The 17,026-nt window shown below is 44.3% G+C and overlaps 2 protein-coding genes across 2 annotated transcripts in view; both read left to right on the forward strand.

The window, feature by feature from the left end:
* Positions 1-5,616, forward strand: part of kremen1 (kringle containing transmembrane protein 1) — a 42,016-nt gene extending 36,400 nt beyond the window's left edge. The window contains exons 7-9 of the mRNA XM_068604959.1: positions 3,588-3,797; positions 4,405-4,489; positions 5,254-5,616. Of these exons, the coding sequence (XP_068461060.1) occupies positions 3,588-3,797; positions 4,405-4,489; positions 5,254-5,413 (455 nt within the window). The 3' untranslated portion in view covers positions 5,414-5,616. The remainder of the gene's footprint in view (positions 1-3,587; positions 3,798-4,404; positions 4,490-5,253) is intronic.
* Positions 5,617-11,932: 6,316 nt separating this feature from the next.
* coq5 (coenzyme Q5, methyltransferase) lies at positions 11,933-16,038 on the forward strand. Its single transcript, XM_068566392.1, has 7 exons — positions 11,933-12,136; positions 12,828-12,977; positions 13,062-13,286; positions 13,567-13,673; positions 14,051-14,139; positions 14,669-14,780; positions 15,472-16,038. The coding sequence occupies exons 1-7, from the start codon at positions 11,935-11,937 to the stop codon at positions 15,571-15,573; spliced, it is 987 nt and encodes a 328-aa protein (XP_068422493.1). The 5' UTR covers positions 11,933-11,934; the 3' UTR covers positions 15,574-16,038.
* Positions 16,039-17,026: the final 988 nt, after the last annotated feature.

Here is a 17,026-nt window from a genome sequence, read left to right on the forward strand (position 1 = left end):
AATGAAACTCTTAGTCTCATGAAGAACCTTTGAAAACACCTTTCTTTGAAAAAAAAAAAAAAAAGTGTGTGGAAAAAAAGATGTATTCTCATGGTTTGGTTTCAGTTTGAGCAGACAACCTGAACTACAGTACCCACCCTTCACATCTCCAGACAGCCACATTTGCATAATCAGGTGCGCTCTGACTCACCGGCTCCATGATGGAGTTTTGCATGGCAGCCCTGGTTTCGTGGACTAACGCCTGTTAGCTGTGGCGAGGCAGTTGTCACGCCACTGGCGGGCCCTTTTCTCTTTTCATTTGCTAGTCAATGTCTCACAGCCCCGGGTGATATTGCATATTTAAATAATGTTTTGTTTTTTTTAGCTCTCTTATCAAGCTGCAGCAGGCTGCTGTGCTTCTCCACAGTGCTCCTTGGTGGATTGCACAACGCGTTTGTATGCCACCTACATACAAAACACACTGATGCATCGCGCCCGTCTGATCATGATTTCACTGTAGAGCAGACACACAGGTGGGGAACCATAGCTCACAGAGAGCTGAAGACCTCACCGCAAATATTCTTTATCTCTCTCCAGACTAATGTGGAAAATGTAGAAAGACGAATGTGGAAAAGGAAAAGCTGTATATTACTGTATGTTCTCTCAGGCAGAGTCTCTGCGTGAGGAGTCTGAATGCACCAAAATACAATTGAATAGATTTATTTCTGGCGGCATGATAGTGGAGGTGACATTCAAGCTCACAGCTCGCTACACTGTGAGGCAATCTGTCCTCGCTCCTCCTCCCCGTCTCTCTCTCTGCCTCCATTTGTAATCCCCTGTCATTTTTCTCGCCGCCGGCATTATCGTAAAAACAATATCGGAAGGTCAAAATCCTCTGACCTCTGGACAGGCGCGATCCTTTACTGCTCACGTCTTAGTTGTTGTTTTGCGTGAAGCATCATGTCGCCAAGAAATGGAATGTGCCACATATGAGAAAAAAGGTCACCTCCTGAAGTAATAGGGTTTTTTTTCTCTTCTGAAAGATAGAGAGAAAAATACACAGTGACTTGGGAGCAGGGACAGCTAATAGAAACAGCAACAGAAAGACAACAGCCAAACAAAGTTAAAGTCGAAGTAGCGGCACTAAATACATCTTATATCTCCTCTGTGGCACGCTGAGCGGTCAAACCAGTAATTTCAAAATAAATGCTCACAGATGACGGCGGAGCGTTTCAGCTGAGCTCGGGTTTGAAGCGTGGTATTTTGTTTGCAAATGGGGAACATGTGGGAAGTTCTGGGAACATCGCAGTCAGGTTGAACTGTTATGTGAAAAGGAGGAAAACAAATCCCACAACGCTTCAACATCCAACCACCATTCAAGGAAGACTGGAACCAGCCTGGATCAAATAATATCTCAAATTCGTTTTGGGTGATTTAACCGAGGTTGGACACAAGATGGGTGGGTTTGAGTATTCGGTTTGGAGTGCAGTTCCTCGTCTTGCCACTAGGACTAAACGTTGTGGCGATGAGTTTCTTCATACGACATTTTTACAACTCTCAAGACAAGAGGAGGTATTTTTTTGCAGCTGACAAAACAAAACATCAGACACCATTTATTCATGTGCAGTATTTATGGCAGTTTGTCAAGCTGATACATTTTCAAAAGCATATTTTGAGTAAACCGCCATTTTTTATTTTTGGTGTGATCCTTATTAACTCACCCAACATCAAAATATGCTTTTAAAAAAAGTCTGTCATCTTCGTTGTCCTGATTGTGAGCCGGCCCTTGTGAGTCATCTTGAGTGCCTTCGACTTCTCTCGTCTAGTTTTAGCGTTAAAAAGGATTTTCGTGAACAATTATTCTTTGACAAAAAGCATACTGTCGGCGGTCTAAAGTAAGGAGCGACATGTCTTTCCCCTAACCGGGCTAATTAGGAAGAACTTTCAGCTTCAGGACGCTTTGTGAACTCGGCCCAGTTTGAAATATCTTAATTATTTCTGCTTTCATACTCACTTGAAAGAGATGTGAACTAATCCATTCTTTTTGAGATGTGTCTGGGGATGAATTAGAAAAAATCTTATCTCACTTCAAGATGACTAGAATCGCAGATTGCTGATAGATTACTTACAAAATGTCTCTCAGTGCAAATTAACATGTCAGAAAAACAATAATGAAAGAGTCAAGTGTGACACGCACACAGTCTGCGTTTTTTTTGTTTTGTTCTCAGAAGCAGGAAGAAAAACTCTTTAAAATCACACAGTGATTTTAAATAAATCGCGTCTATGTTTAGGAGTAAATGAAAGGCAGAGGAGATGTTATTTAGGATGCCGCTTTCCTCCGAGGAACACATAAAGGGGTTGAAATAGCGCGCGCTCTCTGGCGCTGTTGTGTTTTATGAAGCGAAACTCTCCCACATCTGGTGCCGAGAGCAGCTTTAAAACAAACCCAATTTATTGCAAAACACTTTTTTTTAAACCCATGTCTGCAGTGGACAGAGAAGTACTCGGCGCCACATGTTTACGGCACGCGAGAGGGTTTTTTTTTGTTGTTGTTGGTCAAAAGTCGATCTGTTCTTAACAAACGCGGTTAATATGGAATATTCGCTCGCGACGCAACAACAACGTGACGTATCTCGCGCTAACCGCTCGCTCGCTGCAACGGGCCCGGGTTTTACCCTCGGGGGTAATTAAAGGGGCGTTAAGTGATATGTGTCCTCAGCTTGTAGAAATTACATGGCAGAGCTTCTCCTCTTCTTCCGGGTCCCTGCGCCGCGCGCAGCACTCCGCTCCCTCGTGCTGCGGAGGCGAATAATGCCCCGGAAATATAGTCCCACGTAAGAGGTGATGTGTCCCATTGAAGAGAAGTGGCGCAGTAATCCATTAAAAGGTCCGGGCAATGAAGTGTGTGAGCAATGTTGATCTGAAGAATACACTTATGACTGGGCTCTATAACACATGTTCATGTAGTACAAGATGAATCATATGTTGCATTCAATGATGTAAATGGCAGTGTGTTCGCCCCGCCGTCCATCTTCACCCTTTTCTCTTGTTTTACTTCCCCGTTCATGGATAATTAAATGCAAATTTCACGACGCTAAACAAAGACTCGCTGTTCAGTGATTGTTATAAAAGCAGATGCGTCAGTTTTTGTGGATTTCAATGCGGCAACGTTACAGTTTCGGTTCACCGCTCACCTCTGCGTTGTTTTTCTTTTTCCTCTTCCTTGTGTAACAAGGTGATTACAGAACAAGTGAAGACAATTACATGGACACGTAAACAGCTGGAGGAGATTATACAAAGTACGACAAAGACAAATGACAAAAACAAATCTGCATTGTTCCTGGCCACATGTGGGCAGCTGTTTGCCTGAGCGAACCCTCTCAGAGGTCACTGCACGCCACCTGACAAAGTTAGGAGTGATCATAGTTAGAGGGAACATAGCGGAGCATTTAGCTGCTACACAACCCGATTTCCCCACTTTTCTTCTCAGAGGTCAAAAGCAGACCCCTGAAGAGAGTGAACATTTGCCTCAACCCGACTCGCTGAGCGTTCTGCTTGACGATGCGGTCTCCGCCGCTGATCCCGCCGCTTACTCTTTGTGTCCCCAGCGCTGCGAAGCCAAGACACCAGAACAATGGAGGCCGAGGGAGACGGGGAGGACCAGATGGGCGACGTCTCCAGCACGCTGGCTCCCCGGCTGGCCGGCGGCGGCGGCGGCGGCGTCACCGAGAGATCCAACAGCACCTCCAACGGACGTTCCTCCCAGATCCTCTACGTGATCACGTCCAGCCCCGGGAAACCGGAGCACAACATGCCAGGTCAGTGGGCTGGACGCGGCGAGACCACCGGCCACAGCGCTAGTACGTTAACACCCACGATACACTGCACCTCCGTCGACACCTCCTTCAGGCATGTTGTTGCTGGAGGCTTCAAGGAGCCCGGGCTCTCATTGTGCATGACCTGGTTTCTCTGGAAGTATTACAATCTACTTTTGATGAGGACGCTTGTGGAAGCTTTGGCCCAGAGTGATTTCCCGTGATCTCGCATTAAAGTAATTCCACTTGACGCTTGTTTTTGTTTTTCCCCCTGACTGTGACTCACAACTGAAGTTACTTTCGGGTCCCCTCCTGCTGATCACGACCAGGCCTCTTGTCAAACTTGTTTTACTGCTTTCTTCAAACATTACTCTTCTCCAAACTCCGAGTGCTCCGTCTCAAAGGGCCATCTGACGCACTTGCAGATGTGCACTGAGGATGCATCACCATTTCTTGACAATTTTCTGGCTGAACACCGCGAACAGCTGTTCCCAGCAGCGCTTGAATGATCCTCCGCTTGCTAATCCTTTCAGCCTGCTTCAGTTTGTTTTAATTACCGGGAGTCCACACCTGATGTCTTGTTCCTTGTGTGTCGCTGCCTCTCCTGCAGTGTGGACCATCTACGCCCTGGCCGCTCTCCTCATCCTGACCGTCGTAGCCATGGTGGCGAAGCTGCTGCTGCACATCACGGTCAAGTAAGTGTATGAGGGTGTGCGTCAGATGTCAGAGGGGGAAAAAAAGGTGAAAGGAAAGTATGAGATTCACGCAGTTGTTGAATTCTCTGCAGTTGTAGCGCTTTGGAAACGATCGAAATGAGAACATTTGGGAATTCTTCAAGTATTTAGCCGAGCTTCGGCCAAGAGGGACTCCATCCGATCACACATCGAAGAAATGCTAAATGAGTTACAGCCACACAGTTTAGAGAGTCCCTTCATTGAAGCACACGAATGGAAGCATAACAAGACTCTTGTCTTCAAATGATTAACTTTGTTTAATCATTTTTTTACTAGTTAAAGAACTTTACTTTCTTTCTAATGCTCGGCTGTTTTTCTGTCATTCAGTGTGTTATTCCCCATCCAAGTTCATTTGAATGAATGCAAAGGAGTTGGTCCAAAGCCAATGACTTTTCCTCATTTTTGATTCCTACAACATTGTAATGGACAAATGGCTCATGAAATAGTTATTTTTATTATTAATATTTCATCAACTTAGATGAAGTTGCTGATTTAAGGTGAATTAAATGAATTCCTAACTATAAGTGGAAGATACTAAATCCTACAAAAAACTTCCACGACTGTGATTAGTCAGTGTTTTAAATTAACCAGTTAGAAGGCAGCGTGACACTTATTGTGAATCTTTCCATGATTCTGTTTTCTAATTCCTCCGTTTCGCCTCCTCCCTCCTGTCATTTCTCTTCTCCTCTCCTCTCTCCACCTCTTCTCCTCATTTTCCCGCCCAGGTCTCCCAACATCCCAACAGTCAGCGGTTCCGACAGCTGCAGCCAGAGCACGGCGTCCTCCGAGCCGTGGATCATCCTGTACCGACCCTCCACCATCTCCCTCTTCAAGAAGAAGCTCAAGAACCACCACGGCGACCTCAGCCCCCTGGTGGGCAACTAGCGCCACTGCTGCGCTCCGCCGTGGACCAAAACGCTGCCGCCAACCCACCACCACCCTGTACGAGGGGCCGTCGGACGCCGGGCCGTCAGACAATGAAACTCTATGAGGCGCTACGCCGCCGAGCCAACAACCGAGTGGCTAATGACAACTGACTGAGTGACTGCTAATTAAGGGCCCGCGGGCCAACGTGGCCCGAGGGCCCTCCCATCCCGCTCGGCACCAAAAAGGTGTGTGGGGGGGAGGGGGAGGGGGGGTCGGGCGGGGCTGTCAGTGACCTCAGTGTGGGAGAGGAGCGCGATGGAGTAGATGGAGGACGCTTTTAACGCGCGCTCAAGCTTCTCTAGATCCACGGATGTCCCGAACAATCAGCACGCCTCCATAAAAAAAAAAGCCTTTCAGACTGCAGAGGGGAACAACAGCAGAATAACGGCTGACTTCACTGTTCATTTAGGATGCAGGGAGGTTTACCTCCTTCCTGGTGCTTCACAGTCACAATGGCAACCGCATCTTCACGGGGCATCGAGAAGAGGATGGAGAAGCAGAGTCTCTGATGCACACACACACACACACACACACACACACATGTGGCGTTACTCGGCTTGACAGTTTTGTACAAACTCTTCTAACTGCCTCATATGGACGACAAACACTTCCAGCCAAAAAAAAAAAAATCCTTCCATCCAAAGAGTTACATATTTATTTGTCCTTCTGATTCCATATGCAAACGTTTCCTCCTTGATTTGTTTGACTTGACGAGTCGCTTTCTGAGGAGAGGGAAGGTAGATATCACAGCACTTTGGGGATGAATCACTTGCTGCAAAAATGAAAAGATCACAGAGCGAGAGAGAGAGAGAGAGAGAGAGAGAAAGAGAGAGAGAGAGAGAGAGAGAGAGAGAGAGCGTTCGCCCACTCGCTCACTCGGCGCTCATGCGGATTCGGGCGGAGAGATAAGCAGCGTCGCTCACTGAAGCGGTTGGGCGGTGCAGTTTGCAGACAAACTGCCATTTAGGGAGGCTTGGGAAGATCTGAGGGCTTTTCTTGCTCGGTGGTGGGTGGGAGTCTTTCCGGTTTGATGGTGTTCAAGTGCCTTAAGGATCTCCTGTCCTCTTGTCTCAGCTGCATCACATCTGTTTCTTTCACGGGTCTCCCCTCACAAGAGTCGGCACTTCCTCAAAATCAGCGTGTTTCATTCCATTATAGGATTTCCACCCATTTTAAATGTTAAGTATAAAAAAAATGATCCACTTTTTGTACAGTGATTGAAAGCATTTGATATTAGTATTTTTTTTGTTTTTTTTGTACACTCAACTGAACACCTCTCCAGACTGGATCTTTTACATATTTTATTACATGCTGTTTGTTTTGTTTGTTTGTTTGTTTTTTCCAAAATGAACACACCGCCTGTTGGGACAGAACTCTTCATGCGGTAACGGACGAGGCTTCAAAGGAAAATCTGTCTTTCTAACTTCTGTGTGTGCTCTTATGTGTCGTCTCGGACATTTACTGAACATATTGTTCACATTAAGTTGTCTTTTGATTACAGGGGGGGTGAATAGTGATGTATATTATGTAATTCAGTGTGGGAATGACATTTATGTCCGCTCTTTAATTTTGTGTCTCGGCAAAGCTTTTGAGAGACACGTCAAAGTCCTTCCTCGTCAACTTGGCTTAAAGGTGGAACGCTCTTCTTTTTTTTTTCCTCCCTCCCGTTAGACAGCAGTAAAATACTTTAGTTCTACAAGACGCTGCAGACCTGGAAGGTTTTACTTGTCACCTTAATTTCCAGTCAAAAGGTTGAGCGCGAACAATATACCCAAACCGAAATACAACCAAAAGCACTCAATGGTACAATGCACAAGCTGTCAGCAGGTTTGTAGCTGTGACGGTTTTTCTGTGCATTGCTGTGACATTTAAACAACTTGAGAAAGGTCAAAATCCACTCGTCCCCCAATAGCATAGTAATTGGCCTTTTCCTGTCTCTGGACGTTTCTGCAGACGGTCGCCTCAGAAATCTTCCAATTTACGGACGGGACAAAGAAAAGAGTTTTGAAACGTCAGTGCACTTACAGATTTGCTTCTACTTACAACAGGACAGTACTTATTCAGCGTTGCGGTCGGTTTCAGTGCGACGAGAGGAAAAGAAGGAAACGTACTTTGTGCCGAGCAAACTGACAGCACTTGAGACAAAAGGTCATATTTTACACGACGTGATGCCGCAACACTGTGGCATTCGCGTCAAAAATATTTATGATTTTCCAAGAATCGGAACAGACTTTGAGGCGGATCAAATAAAAATTAAAAAATAACAATCAGAAGTTTGTGAAAATGTGACTCCGCCCCAGTCTGCCTGTCTGCTCGACTGTAAGTCTTGTTAATTATTGCAAGACACGAGCACATGCCCCTTGGTCTGTGATGTTCAGAGCCGCCCATGCGTACAGAGAGAGGGAGGGAGAGAGAGAGAGAAAAAGATGTGAGAACGATGGGAAATTACTGTGCGTTGAACTCAAACGCAAGCTAACGAAATCTGACAGTTCAAATCTAACACGGCCCTATTTGTTTGGATGGCCCGGTGAATTATGCAGACTCCCATCTTCTGTCCCGTCCTCCAGTCAATCGAGAGAGAGAGAGAGACAGAGAGAGAGAGAGAGAGAGAGAGAGAGAGAGAGAGGAGGGAGGGGGAATCCAGAGGGGGCCAACACGTTGTTTTCATGCAATTGTAAATAGCAAAATAATGAAATGTTTAATTTATACAGTAAATTATTGTTATTTTGTATGTGAATGGGATATAATCTATCTTTTGTATAAGTGAAGTATCTTTGTAGTTTATTTAATGTGTCCTGGTTGCAAAATAAACACTGTATGCATGTTTCTTAACGCTTGTGTCGTGCTTGTTCTTTTGTTTCGTGCCATTAATATTACGGACCAGAGCGGTTAGAAAGCAGCTAATCCCGATCACTTTTCCATTTGGACCCATTGCATTTATACGGCTGCAGCGTTTGCGCGGTGGGACATCTGCAACCCCCCTCGTTTTTCCCTTCTTTTCCTCTGTGGAGCTAAATGCTTATCAGATATGCAAAATGACTCCCAGACTGTTTGGAGATGCACACACATGGCGAGAGGATTTGCTTTTGGTGTGCCATGTGTAAGCCATTGGTTCCCCTCCGGGAAGAGGTCAAGCATGCAACCCGCACATTTCAGAGGGAAACAGCATGGGTTCGGATTTACAACTGAAACACTGTGAAAAAAAAGAAAGAAAACAAACACAGGAGGGACGTGTAATAAGCTGGAACACTTGAGATGTTTGGCCGTGAGGATTTCTTAATTTAGGAAAGATGTTTCCGTGTTGCTTTCATCAAGTGTTCGCCGTGAAAGTCGCAGCGTGTGCTCGCTATTTGTTGCTATTTGTCACTGCCAGAAGGTTTGCGGGCCAAACGCGCTCGTATGGAAGCGCATGTGCAATAACGAGGCCTCGCAATCTGTCAAAAAACTTGAAGGTGAAACTGCCAGAAAAACTTGCCAAAAAATCCCAAATCAAGTTCGCCTCTGACGCTTCTCACGGGGCCACATGTCACAGCGAGCGCCTTGGGCAGGACTTCTTTAACGAGTGGGCAGGAATACAATCATCTGTTTATCCATCACATTAAGATTAGCAGGACGGCTTTGCAGCCACAAAAAGCGACGTTCTCCTCCACTTCCACTATCTGTTTTTGCGAGGGTGCTGTTGCTGCGTCCTGCCCAAGACGATTGTGATTGTTTTAAAGAAATACAAAGAAGTCCGATAGGTCCCCGCTCCCTGCAGCAGAATGGTAATGTGAGGAGAGTCACAACTTTCTTGAGCACTAACATAAAGAGATCTAGTGATGCAAAGACGACAAGACCACTCAACTAGTTTTACCATCAGCTGCTCTCACAAACAAATGGGGGGAAACCCAAACAGTGGTGGAATGAGGCTGTCTGAGGGGCAGGGGCCCAACAAATAAATAAAAAGGGCAACAAATGCATGCAGTGGACCACCAATAAGCAGAGAGTCATGATGCATTTATGAGGGGCTATATGCAGGGCATCCTGAATCATGTCCGGGTCAGCATATGATTGTTAAACTTTAATATATTGTTCCCTCTCAGTTTTAGCTGCAACAGCAACATGACATTTCAGCTGTGCTTATTTGACACGCCATGTGAAAGTGTCCTCATTTATGAGATATGAAAGCACCGAGCATGCATTTTCAGATCAGTCTTACTCTTCAGTGGAGAGTACGTCTCAGGCGTTGCGTGGGCGTAACAATAATTGTGTTCTACCCGGACATTTCGGAAAACAAACGTTGGGATTGGCTCTGCATCGTGTTTGCCTCTCTAGAAGAGCACCAGCTCTTTATTGTATCTCATCTTACCATCCAAGAGGGCACTTTAGCTGCGTTTCTTCTTCTTTTGGATGAGGGCACCAGAGGGGGGCGAGCCCCAACATGAACCTGCTATTGGCCTCAGGTCACTTTGAGATTGTTTCATCTCCCGTTGGACACACACAGTTCCAGTACAGGAAACTAGACGCAGACGATTTCAAACGATGCTCTTACTCCCTCTACTGGTGATATGTTTGAGCACGTTTCCTGAAAAGTACCCCAATAATGATGCTCAGTGGCAACAGTGTCCATTACCGCTTGCCGGGGTAGTCCAAATTATGATGTTTTTGTATGAAATTTAGCAAAAGAATCTGAATGAATATTCTCTTCTGTTATCCATACAAGCACCGTAAGACATCCCGTCTCTGTGGCCTTCTGCTCTCCCTCCCATTGACCTCAAAATGTGTGTCTTTTTTTCTCTCTCTCAAAAGCAATTGTGAAGCTGAAACATTAATCCAGCAGCGAGACACAGAGACTTCTCATCACTCCTCTGGGTCCATGTGAAAAAGCGGCGGCCCATTTTCCTCCCACGGGCAAGGAAAAGAGCGATGTAAACGGATCCTTTTGAACCCGAGTCGACCAGTAATTAAGGCAACAAAGAGACAATACACGGCCGTGTCTGGTTACTGTCAGAACGAGAAAGTGAGAAGAATGGAAGACAATATCTGCCACTTTCTGCACTCAGGGTGCTGAAGTCAGGTAGATTAGGAGAGACACTGTCCTTGATGGATTCGTGCATTGTAGAACTGTGTGAAAGAGGCTCGCTGGCCGTGCAGGAACTTGTCTGTTTTGATCCGCCTCGCTCTGCAATATCGTCCATGACCCTGCTGCAATTAAGGCGCTCTCATGCCCTTCAGTGGTTTTGAGAGCATGCGTTGGCCTGTTTAAGGCTTGAGATGTCCCTTCTATTACTGGAGCTTTGTGCTGCTGAGAGCTGCTCATACACACTCCCTTTCCACCCCCGCAATCAGGACAGTGGATTAGTGCTGAAAAAATATTTTTTTGAAACAATAAGATGTTCTAAGATCATTTAAGACATGTATCAGGCAACATTTTTTAAATATTCACTGGCTCCAGCTATCTTAAATATCAGGACCTGTAGCATCTATGTCATTGTGGAGCAGGGACACAGATGGTAGAGCTGGTGAGACAGTAATTGTACTGTCGGTGACTCGATTCCCGCTCCTCCTGTCCACATGCCAAAGTCACCCTGAATAAAGCACTTGACCCAAATGCATGTTGTTTTATAAGAATCAATGCAAATGATTGTAAGATAATATTATTATTTCATTTCTGGTAAAGATGGGACTCTATCACCATTATTTGACATTTTATACTGTATTGATCAATTAATCAAAACATTTGCATGGTTGGTCTCAATGTTGCATCTCTTCAGTTAGAAGAATAACTCAGATGAGGCCTCTTGGTACCTTTATGATAATAACTAAATTAAGTATGTAATTTTATCCCTATGAATTCTTATAGTTCCTCAAAGCATAAACAATGGTCCTGAAAATACTCACACCCAAACGACACTTCTAATTATTCATGCATTAATGTAAAGTGTAGCAGAACATGTTATACTAATGAACAACATTCAAGTATGGTCAAAAATACACCCCCAATATAGTAACAAAATACATATGTATGGGTATATATATATATATATATATATATATATATATATATATATATAAATAATCAAATATTTATATTATGATTATATGATATATATTTATATTTATAATAAATATATAAATAATAATATATATTTATACATATTAAATAAATATATATATATATATATATGTATGCTGCTGTATCCTACACACTACAGCTGTGTCGATCACAAATATATTTTGGCCCAACACCTTTTACTTTTGCTCTACTTTTGTGTAAGATTATAGTTTTTAAGAGCGTGTTTTTTAATTATTTTATGCCTCCATATTTATTGGAGCATGTGATCTAATATTTGTGTTTCCAAAGATCGCTTGTAAATGTAATTGCACGATAATTAACCCCAAACCTGAAACAACCCCTCGGGCTCATGCAGAGCGTCAACACGAGAATCCGTCGCATGTGAATTACGTCAGAGCGTCGCGCAGTTTTGTAAGCAGCCAACATGGCCGCATCCATGAGACCGCTGCTCCGGAGGGCGATCCGTTATTCTCACAGAAATATCAGCGTTGCCTCTGCTGGAGTTGCAGGTCGGTCGGGTTGCTGTCGGGGTCCGTCAACCTGTCGGTGTTTCAGCGATGTTGCCGGAGACAGAAGCACACATTTCGGGTTTGAAACGGTGCCAGAAAGCGAGAAGGCGAAGAAAGGTGAGCTCGAGAAAAAGCTCCTCTCGGATTCGTCCTGCACGGAAGTTCAATGAGAAATCTCGCATTTTAAACGTTTTCCGCCTCTCGGTAAATGCACACAGCCTGAGGAGCGGGACGTCACGTGGTTTTGGCATTGTGACAATTTGCTAAACAATTCGGCTTATATTTGATCCAGGAAGTGACACCTCCGAACTGAGGGTACTGGAGGGGCTAAACGGATTTGTGTTTACTGTAAAAGGCTATGAAACATGGCGAATTGAAGCGGTGGGCAGTAAAGTGTTTACAGAGGTTATAACTTGTGTCTCCCCAAGCTATAACCTCTGTAAAAACAAATACAAATAGTGCACAAGATATAACCTCTGTAAAAACATATATGAATAGTGCACAAGATATAACCTCTGTAAAAACAAATACAAATAGTGCACAAAATATAACCTTTGTAAAAACATATATGAATAGTGCACAAGATATAACCTCTGTAAAAACATATACAAATAATGCACAAGATGTAACCTCTGTAAAAACATATATGAATAGTCCACAAGATATAATAATAGTCCACAAGTCCACCTCTGTAAAAACATACAAATTACAATTATTGTGCACAAGAGATAACGGTATGGGAAACTTTATTTTCCTAAATTTGATGGGTGTGAAAGAGCGTCTCTCTCTCTCCGTCTCTGTCTCGCAGTGTACAAGGTGTTTGAGAACGTGGCACAGAAGTATGACACCATGAACGACGCCATGAGTCTGGGAATTCATCGCCTGTGGAAGGACATACTGTTGCACGTCATGCACCCGCAGCCCGGCGCGCAACTCTTGGACGTGGCGGGCGGAACAGGTAAACGTGCATCATCTGCGAAACATCAAAACAGTTATTTTTTTATGTAATATTTGTGATGATCATTATCCACCTCCCTCGCAGGTGACATCGCCTTCCGTTTCCTGGACTACGTTCGCGCTCAGCAAGAGCGGCAGAAGCGGCGGGCGGCGCGGTCCATGCAGACGCCGTCGTGGGCGGACATTTCCAATAGCTACTCATCGGGGGACGCGGTCGGCCCCCAGGAATCCAGGGCCGTGGTCTGTGACATCAACAAGGAGATGCTGAGAGTGGGCAAGCAGAAAGCCGACAGCATGGGCATCAGTGCTGGTAAGCGTTTGACCGTCGAACTGCTTGAAGGGACATCTGGAGCGCGTTCACGTGGACACAGGACAGGTGTTTTTGAGGGGACGTCCCATTCACGAGCCAGATCCACTGTAGCATGTGAACTCCAGGTTTCTGGTACTAGGGCTGGGTATCAAACCTTCACCGCCATAACAACACAAAATAACATACACCGTCCAGTGTTGTAAGCTGCCGTTGATTTTTATTACATTTCTTCTTTCTCGTTTTATTATTTTTGACGTTGGGTGTCTCTTCTGTGCATCAGGTCTGTCGTGGGTGACGGGGGACGCCGAGGAGCTTCCCTTTGATGACGACCTGTTCGATGTTTACACCATCGCCTTCGGCATTCGAAACGTGACCCACATAGATCAGGTAACGTGACGCTCGTGAGGACGGTCGACGTGTTGCTCGGGACAACGTGCAGAGAGAGGACGTTGCAACAAATTCATATTCATGTGCTTTCAAAACAACGTTGTTTGAGGTTACTTTTTTGAAATTATTGATACATTAACACCTCTTGCACATGTATTCATGCCACTCGGTTAAACTTGTTTGTTGAATTGGCAAAAATAAAAAAGTCCAAACATTTTAAATGGTCCAAAATCAAATGACAATTAACGGGAAAAAGCAGCAAACTCTCACATTTAAGACGATGTAATCAACACATACTTTTGCTTGATAACAAACTTGATTATTACTAAAATAATGGTAAAAAATGGTTGTTAATGTCTTTTTTCTTTTTCTTGAAGGCGCTGCAGGAGGCTCTGCGGGTTCTGAAGCCCGGCGGCAGATTCATGTGCTTAGAGTTCAGCAAAGTGACAAATCCTGTTTTGTCGAGGTGAGGAGCGGCGTTCACAGGAATCAAACGTGTGACTCTGAGGCGTCGGAGACTCATTACTGCCGTCACACCTCTTAAGGGCTGCAGCTTTTCTTTTTTCTTGTTGAGGTTGTTGTGTGTTCATGGAAAGTTCAAGGTGTCTTAAATAACTCGTACAAAATAGTCTCACCATATTCTCGAAGCAGCATTTTTTTCTTTTTTTTTATAACAGATACCCTACTATTTTAAGACATTTCCCCGAAAAGCTTGGCTTTACTAAACAAAAATGTAATGTTTCTTAGATTAATATTTTTTTGTCTAAATAGATGTTGTCTGACCATAATCTTCACATTTTAGAAACAACCATTTGCTTTGTGTGGTTTGGACGAACAGCGCCCTCTTCTGGTTTTGTACCTCAAAGCACGTCATCCGATTGGCTGTTGGGAAAGACTTTGGCTGCTTCAAAGGCCATGTTTAAAAGATTAGTGAACAATGTTAGCAGGGGATTATGCTCTGATAAAAAAGATGCACTTTTGCTGTGTTTTTTCAGACTTTATGACGAATACAGTTTCAAGATGATACCAGTTTTGGGAGAGGTGATCGCAGGAGACTGGAAGTCGTACCAGTATCTAGTAGAAAGCATTCGCAAGTTCCCGGACCAGGTGAGGAAAAAAAAAATCTCTCCCCATATCTAACGTTTCAACTCTCTCATTTGTATTTGATTCACCTCAAGAGCTAGCAACACAATCTCGTTCTTCGATAACAAACAAATACTATTAGCAATTCTTTGTTTATTATATTTATATGTATTATGTTATAGCACAATTAAGGGAATTGGAGCCTTAAAAATGTCTTTGTATACGTTGAACATTGATAAAAGTGAATGCACTTTAGTTATCATCACAACAGCGATGTCATGTAAGAGCTCAACTCCTAAAGGCTGATTTATAATCGGGTTTTACGCAGAGAAGCAAGCACGCAAGACACACATGGACCCCCTCGCGTCGTCAAATCAGCCATTTTGCGTGCGTCACCCAAGATTTCGGACTATCCGTCAAAGCTACTCGAGCTGTTGCTTTGTCTGCTCAGCAATTTATTAATAAAAAAAATAGTGTATTCATAGAAAATCATCTGCGGCATCAGAAACTGTAACTATCTTTCTTTTTTTCAAGTGTGATTAATGACAAATATTTCTGTTGATTGACGAATTGATTAAAACATTTTTTTTGCAGGGCTATTAGTCACATTTCTTCAAGCTTGTGCGATTTGTGTCATTGGTTTTTACTCTGCAGTCATGTCACGTTGTGGATTCGATGCTAGCGAGTCATTTCCTGTGCTCTTGTTCCTCTACAGGAGGAGTTTCAGCACATGATTGAGGACGCAGGTTTCTACTGTGTGAAGTACCACAACTTCACCGGTGGAGTTGTGGCTCTTCACTCCGGTTTCAAGCTGTGAGATGCTCGTTGGACATCTGCGTTGCAGGCGGTTCTGCCTGTATGAAACTCTGTCTGCAGAGTTCTCGAACATGAATTGTAGAGCATCCCAGAGCTCATCTCTGCAGACGTCCTGCTCAACGTCTGCACAGATTTATTGGTCTATTTTCCTGCTGATTTTTATTTTGGGGTTCAATGGCAATTAAATGAGAACCGAAAAATATGTCGGCAGTGTTGGGACTATTGGCAAATGAGTGACACTAATGTAGTGCAGTTAGTTTTCATATTTTTTTTTCAATACAACTTGGTAACAATGAATAAAATGTGCTGAAAAAAATTTGCGGTATCTGAACTGATTATTCTCTGAGCTACAAAAGGCAAACGTGTGCCTGTGTCCTTGAGACACTGGAGCAGGAAATACCAGGTGAAGTTTTTAATACTTTTTGTATGGCCTGTAAACACAATGTCATAAAAAAATTCATATGCCATACAAGTGTTATGTAATAAATATCAGTGTGATATAGCATGCCATAAGTGTTGTGAAATGTTGAAAAATGGTAATAAATCAATCTTTTGCACATTTTGTCCATTGCCCGATTGATAATGATTCAAGGTCAATTTGATACATTCTAAATTTCAATATCTTCTAGCTACTTAGGTCTTATTTATTTGTGATTATTATTGGTGATTAGATTATTTGATGCCAAACACCAATATGATACCGTCAAAGTCGGGTTACAAGCCGCTCCTACCTTTGGTGGGTGTCTGCGCTGAAGCAGGCTAGCGCTGCTGCTAGCTGCCCTCGTCGGGTGTCGAGCCGGGGCTGGCCGCGCTACTGTCGGTGGTTGTCGGGGAGCTAGCAGCAGTGCTAGCTGGCTACAGTGGGAAGTCAGCAGCAGTGCTAGCTGGCTACAGTGGGAAGTTAGCAGCAGTGCTAGCTGGCTACAGTGGGGCGCTAACAGCAGTTCTCGCTGGCTACAGTGGGAAGTTAGCAGCAGTGCTAACTGGCTACAGTGGGGCGCTAACAGCAGTGCTAGCTGGTTACATCAGGGAGCTAGCAGCAGTGTTAGCTGGCTACAGCGTGGAGCTAGCAGCAGTGCTAGCTGGCTACAGCGGGGAACTAGCAGCAGTGCTAGCTGGCTACAGCGGGGAACTAGCAGCAGTGCTAGCTGGCTACAGCGGGGAACTAGCAGCAGTGCTAGCTGGCTACAGCGGGGAGCTAGCGGTGACACCCACTGAAGGTAGTAGCGGCTTCACTGGCTTGTAACCCGACTTTTAAAGTATGCGGTTGCGTCCCTTTGTGGATTTAGTGTTAATTGCGCAAGTGTTTAAGGATGCAGGTTTGTGAAGCGCTCCAACCTCACCTCTTCACTCTGGTTTCAACGTGGGAGATATTTCATGATGCCTATGAAAAAATGTAAACAATATTAAGTCTGGCTGTGTGCTCTTCTGTAGGCAGCAGAAAATAGAAAAGA

Source organism: Clinocottus analis, unplaced genomic scaffold (genome assembly GCF_023055335.1).
Source record: "Clinocottus analis isolate CAN_PGR_092001 unplaced genomic scaffold, fCliAna1.0.p SCAF_7, whole genome shotgun sequence".
Lineage (NCBI taxonomy): Eukaryota > Metazoa > Chordata > Actinopteri > Perciformes > Cottidae > Clinocottus > Clinocottus analis.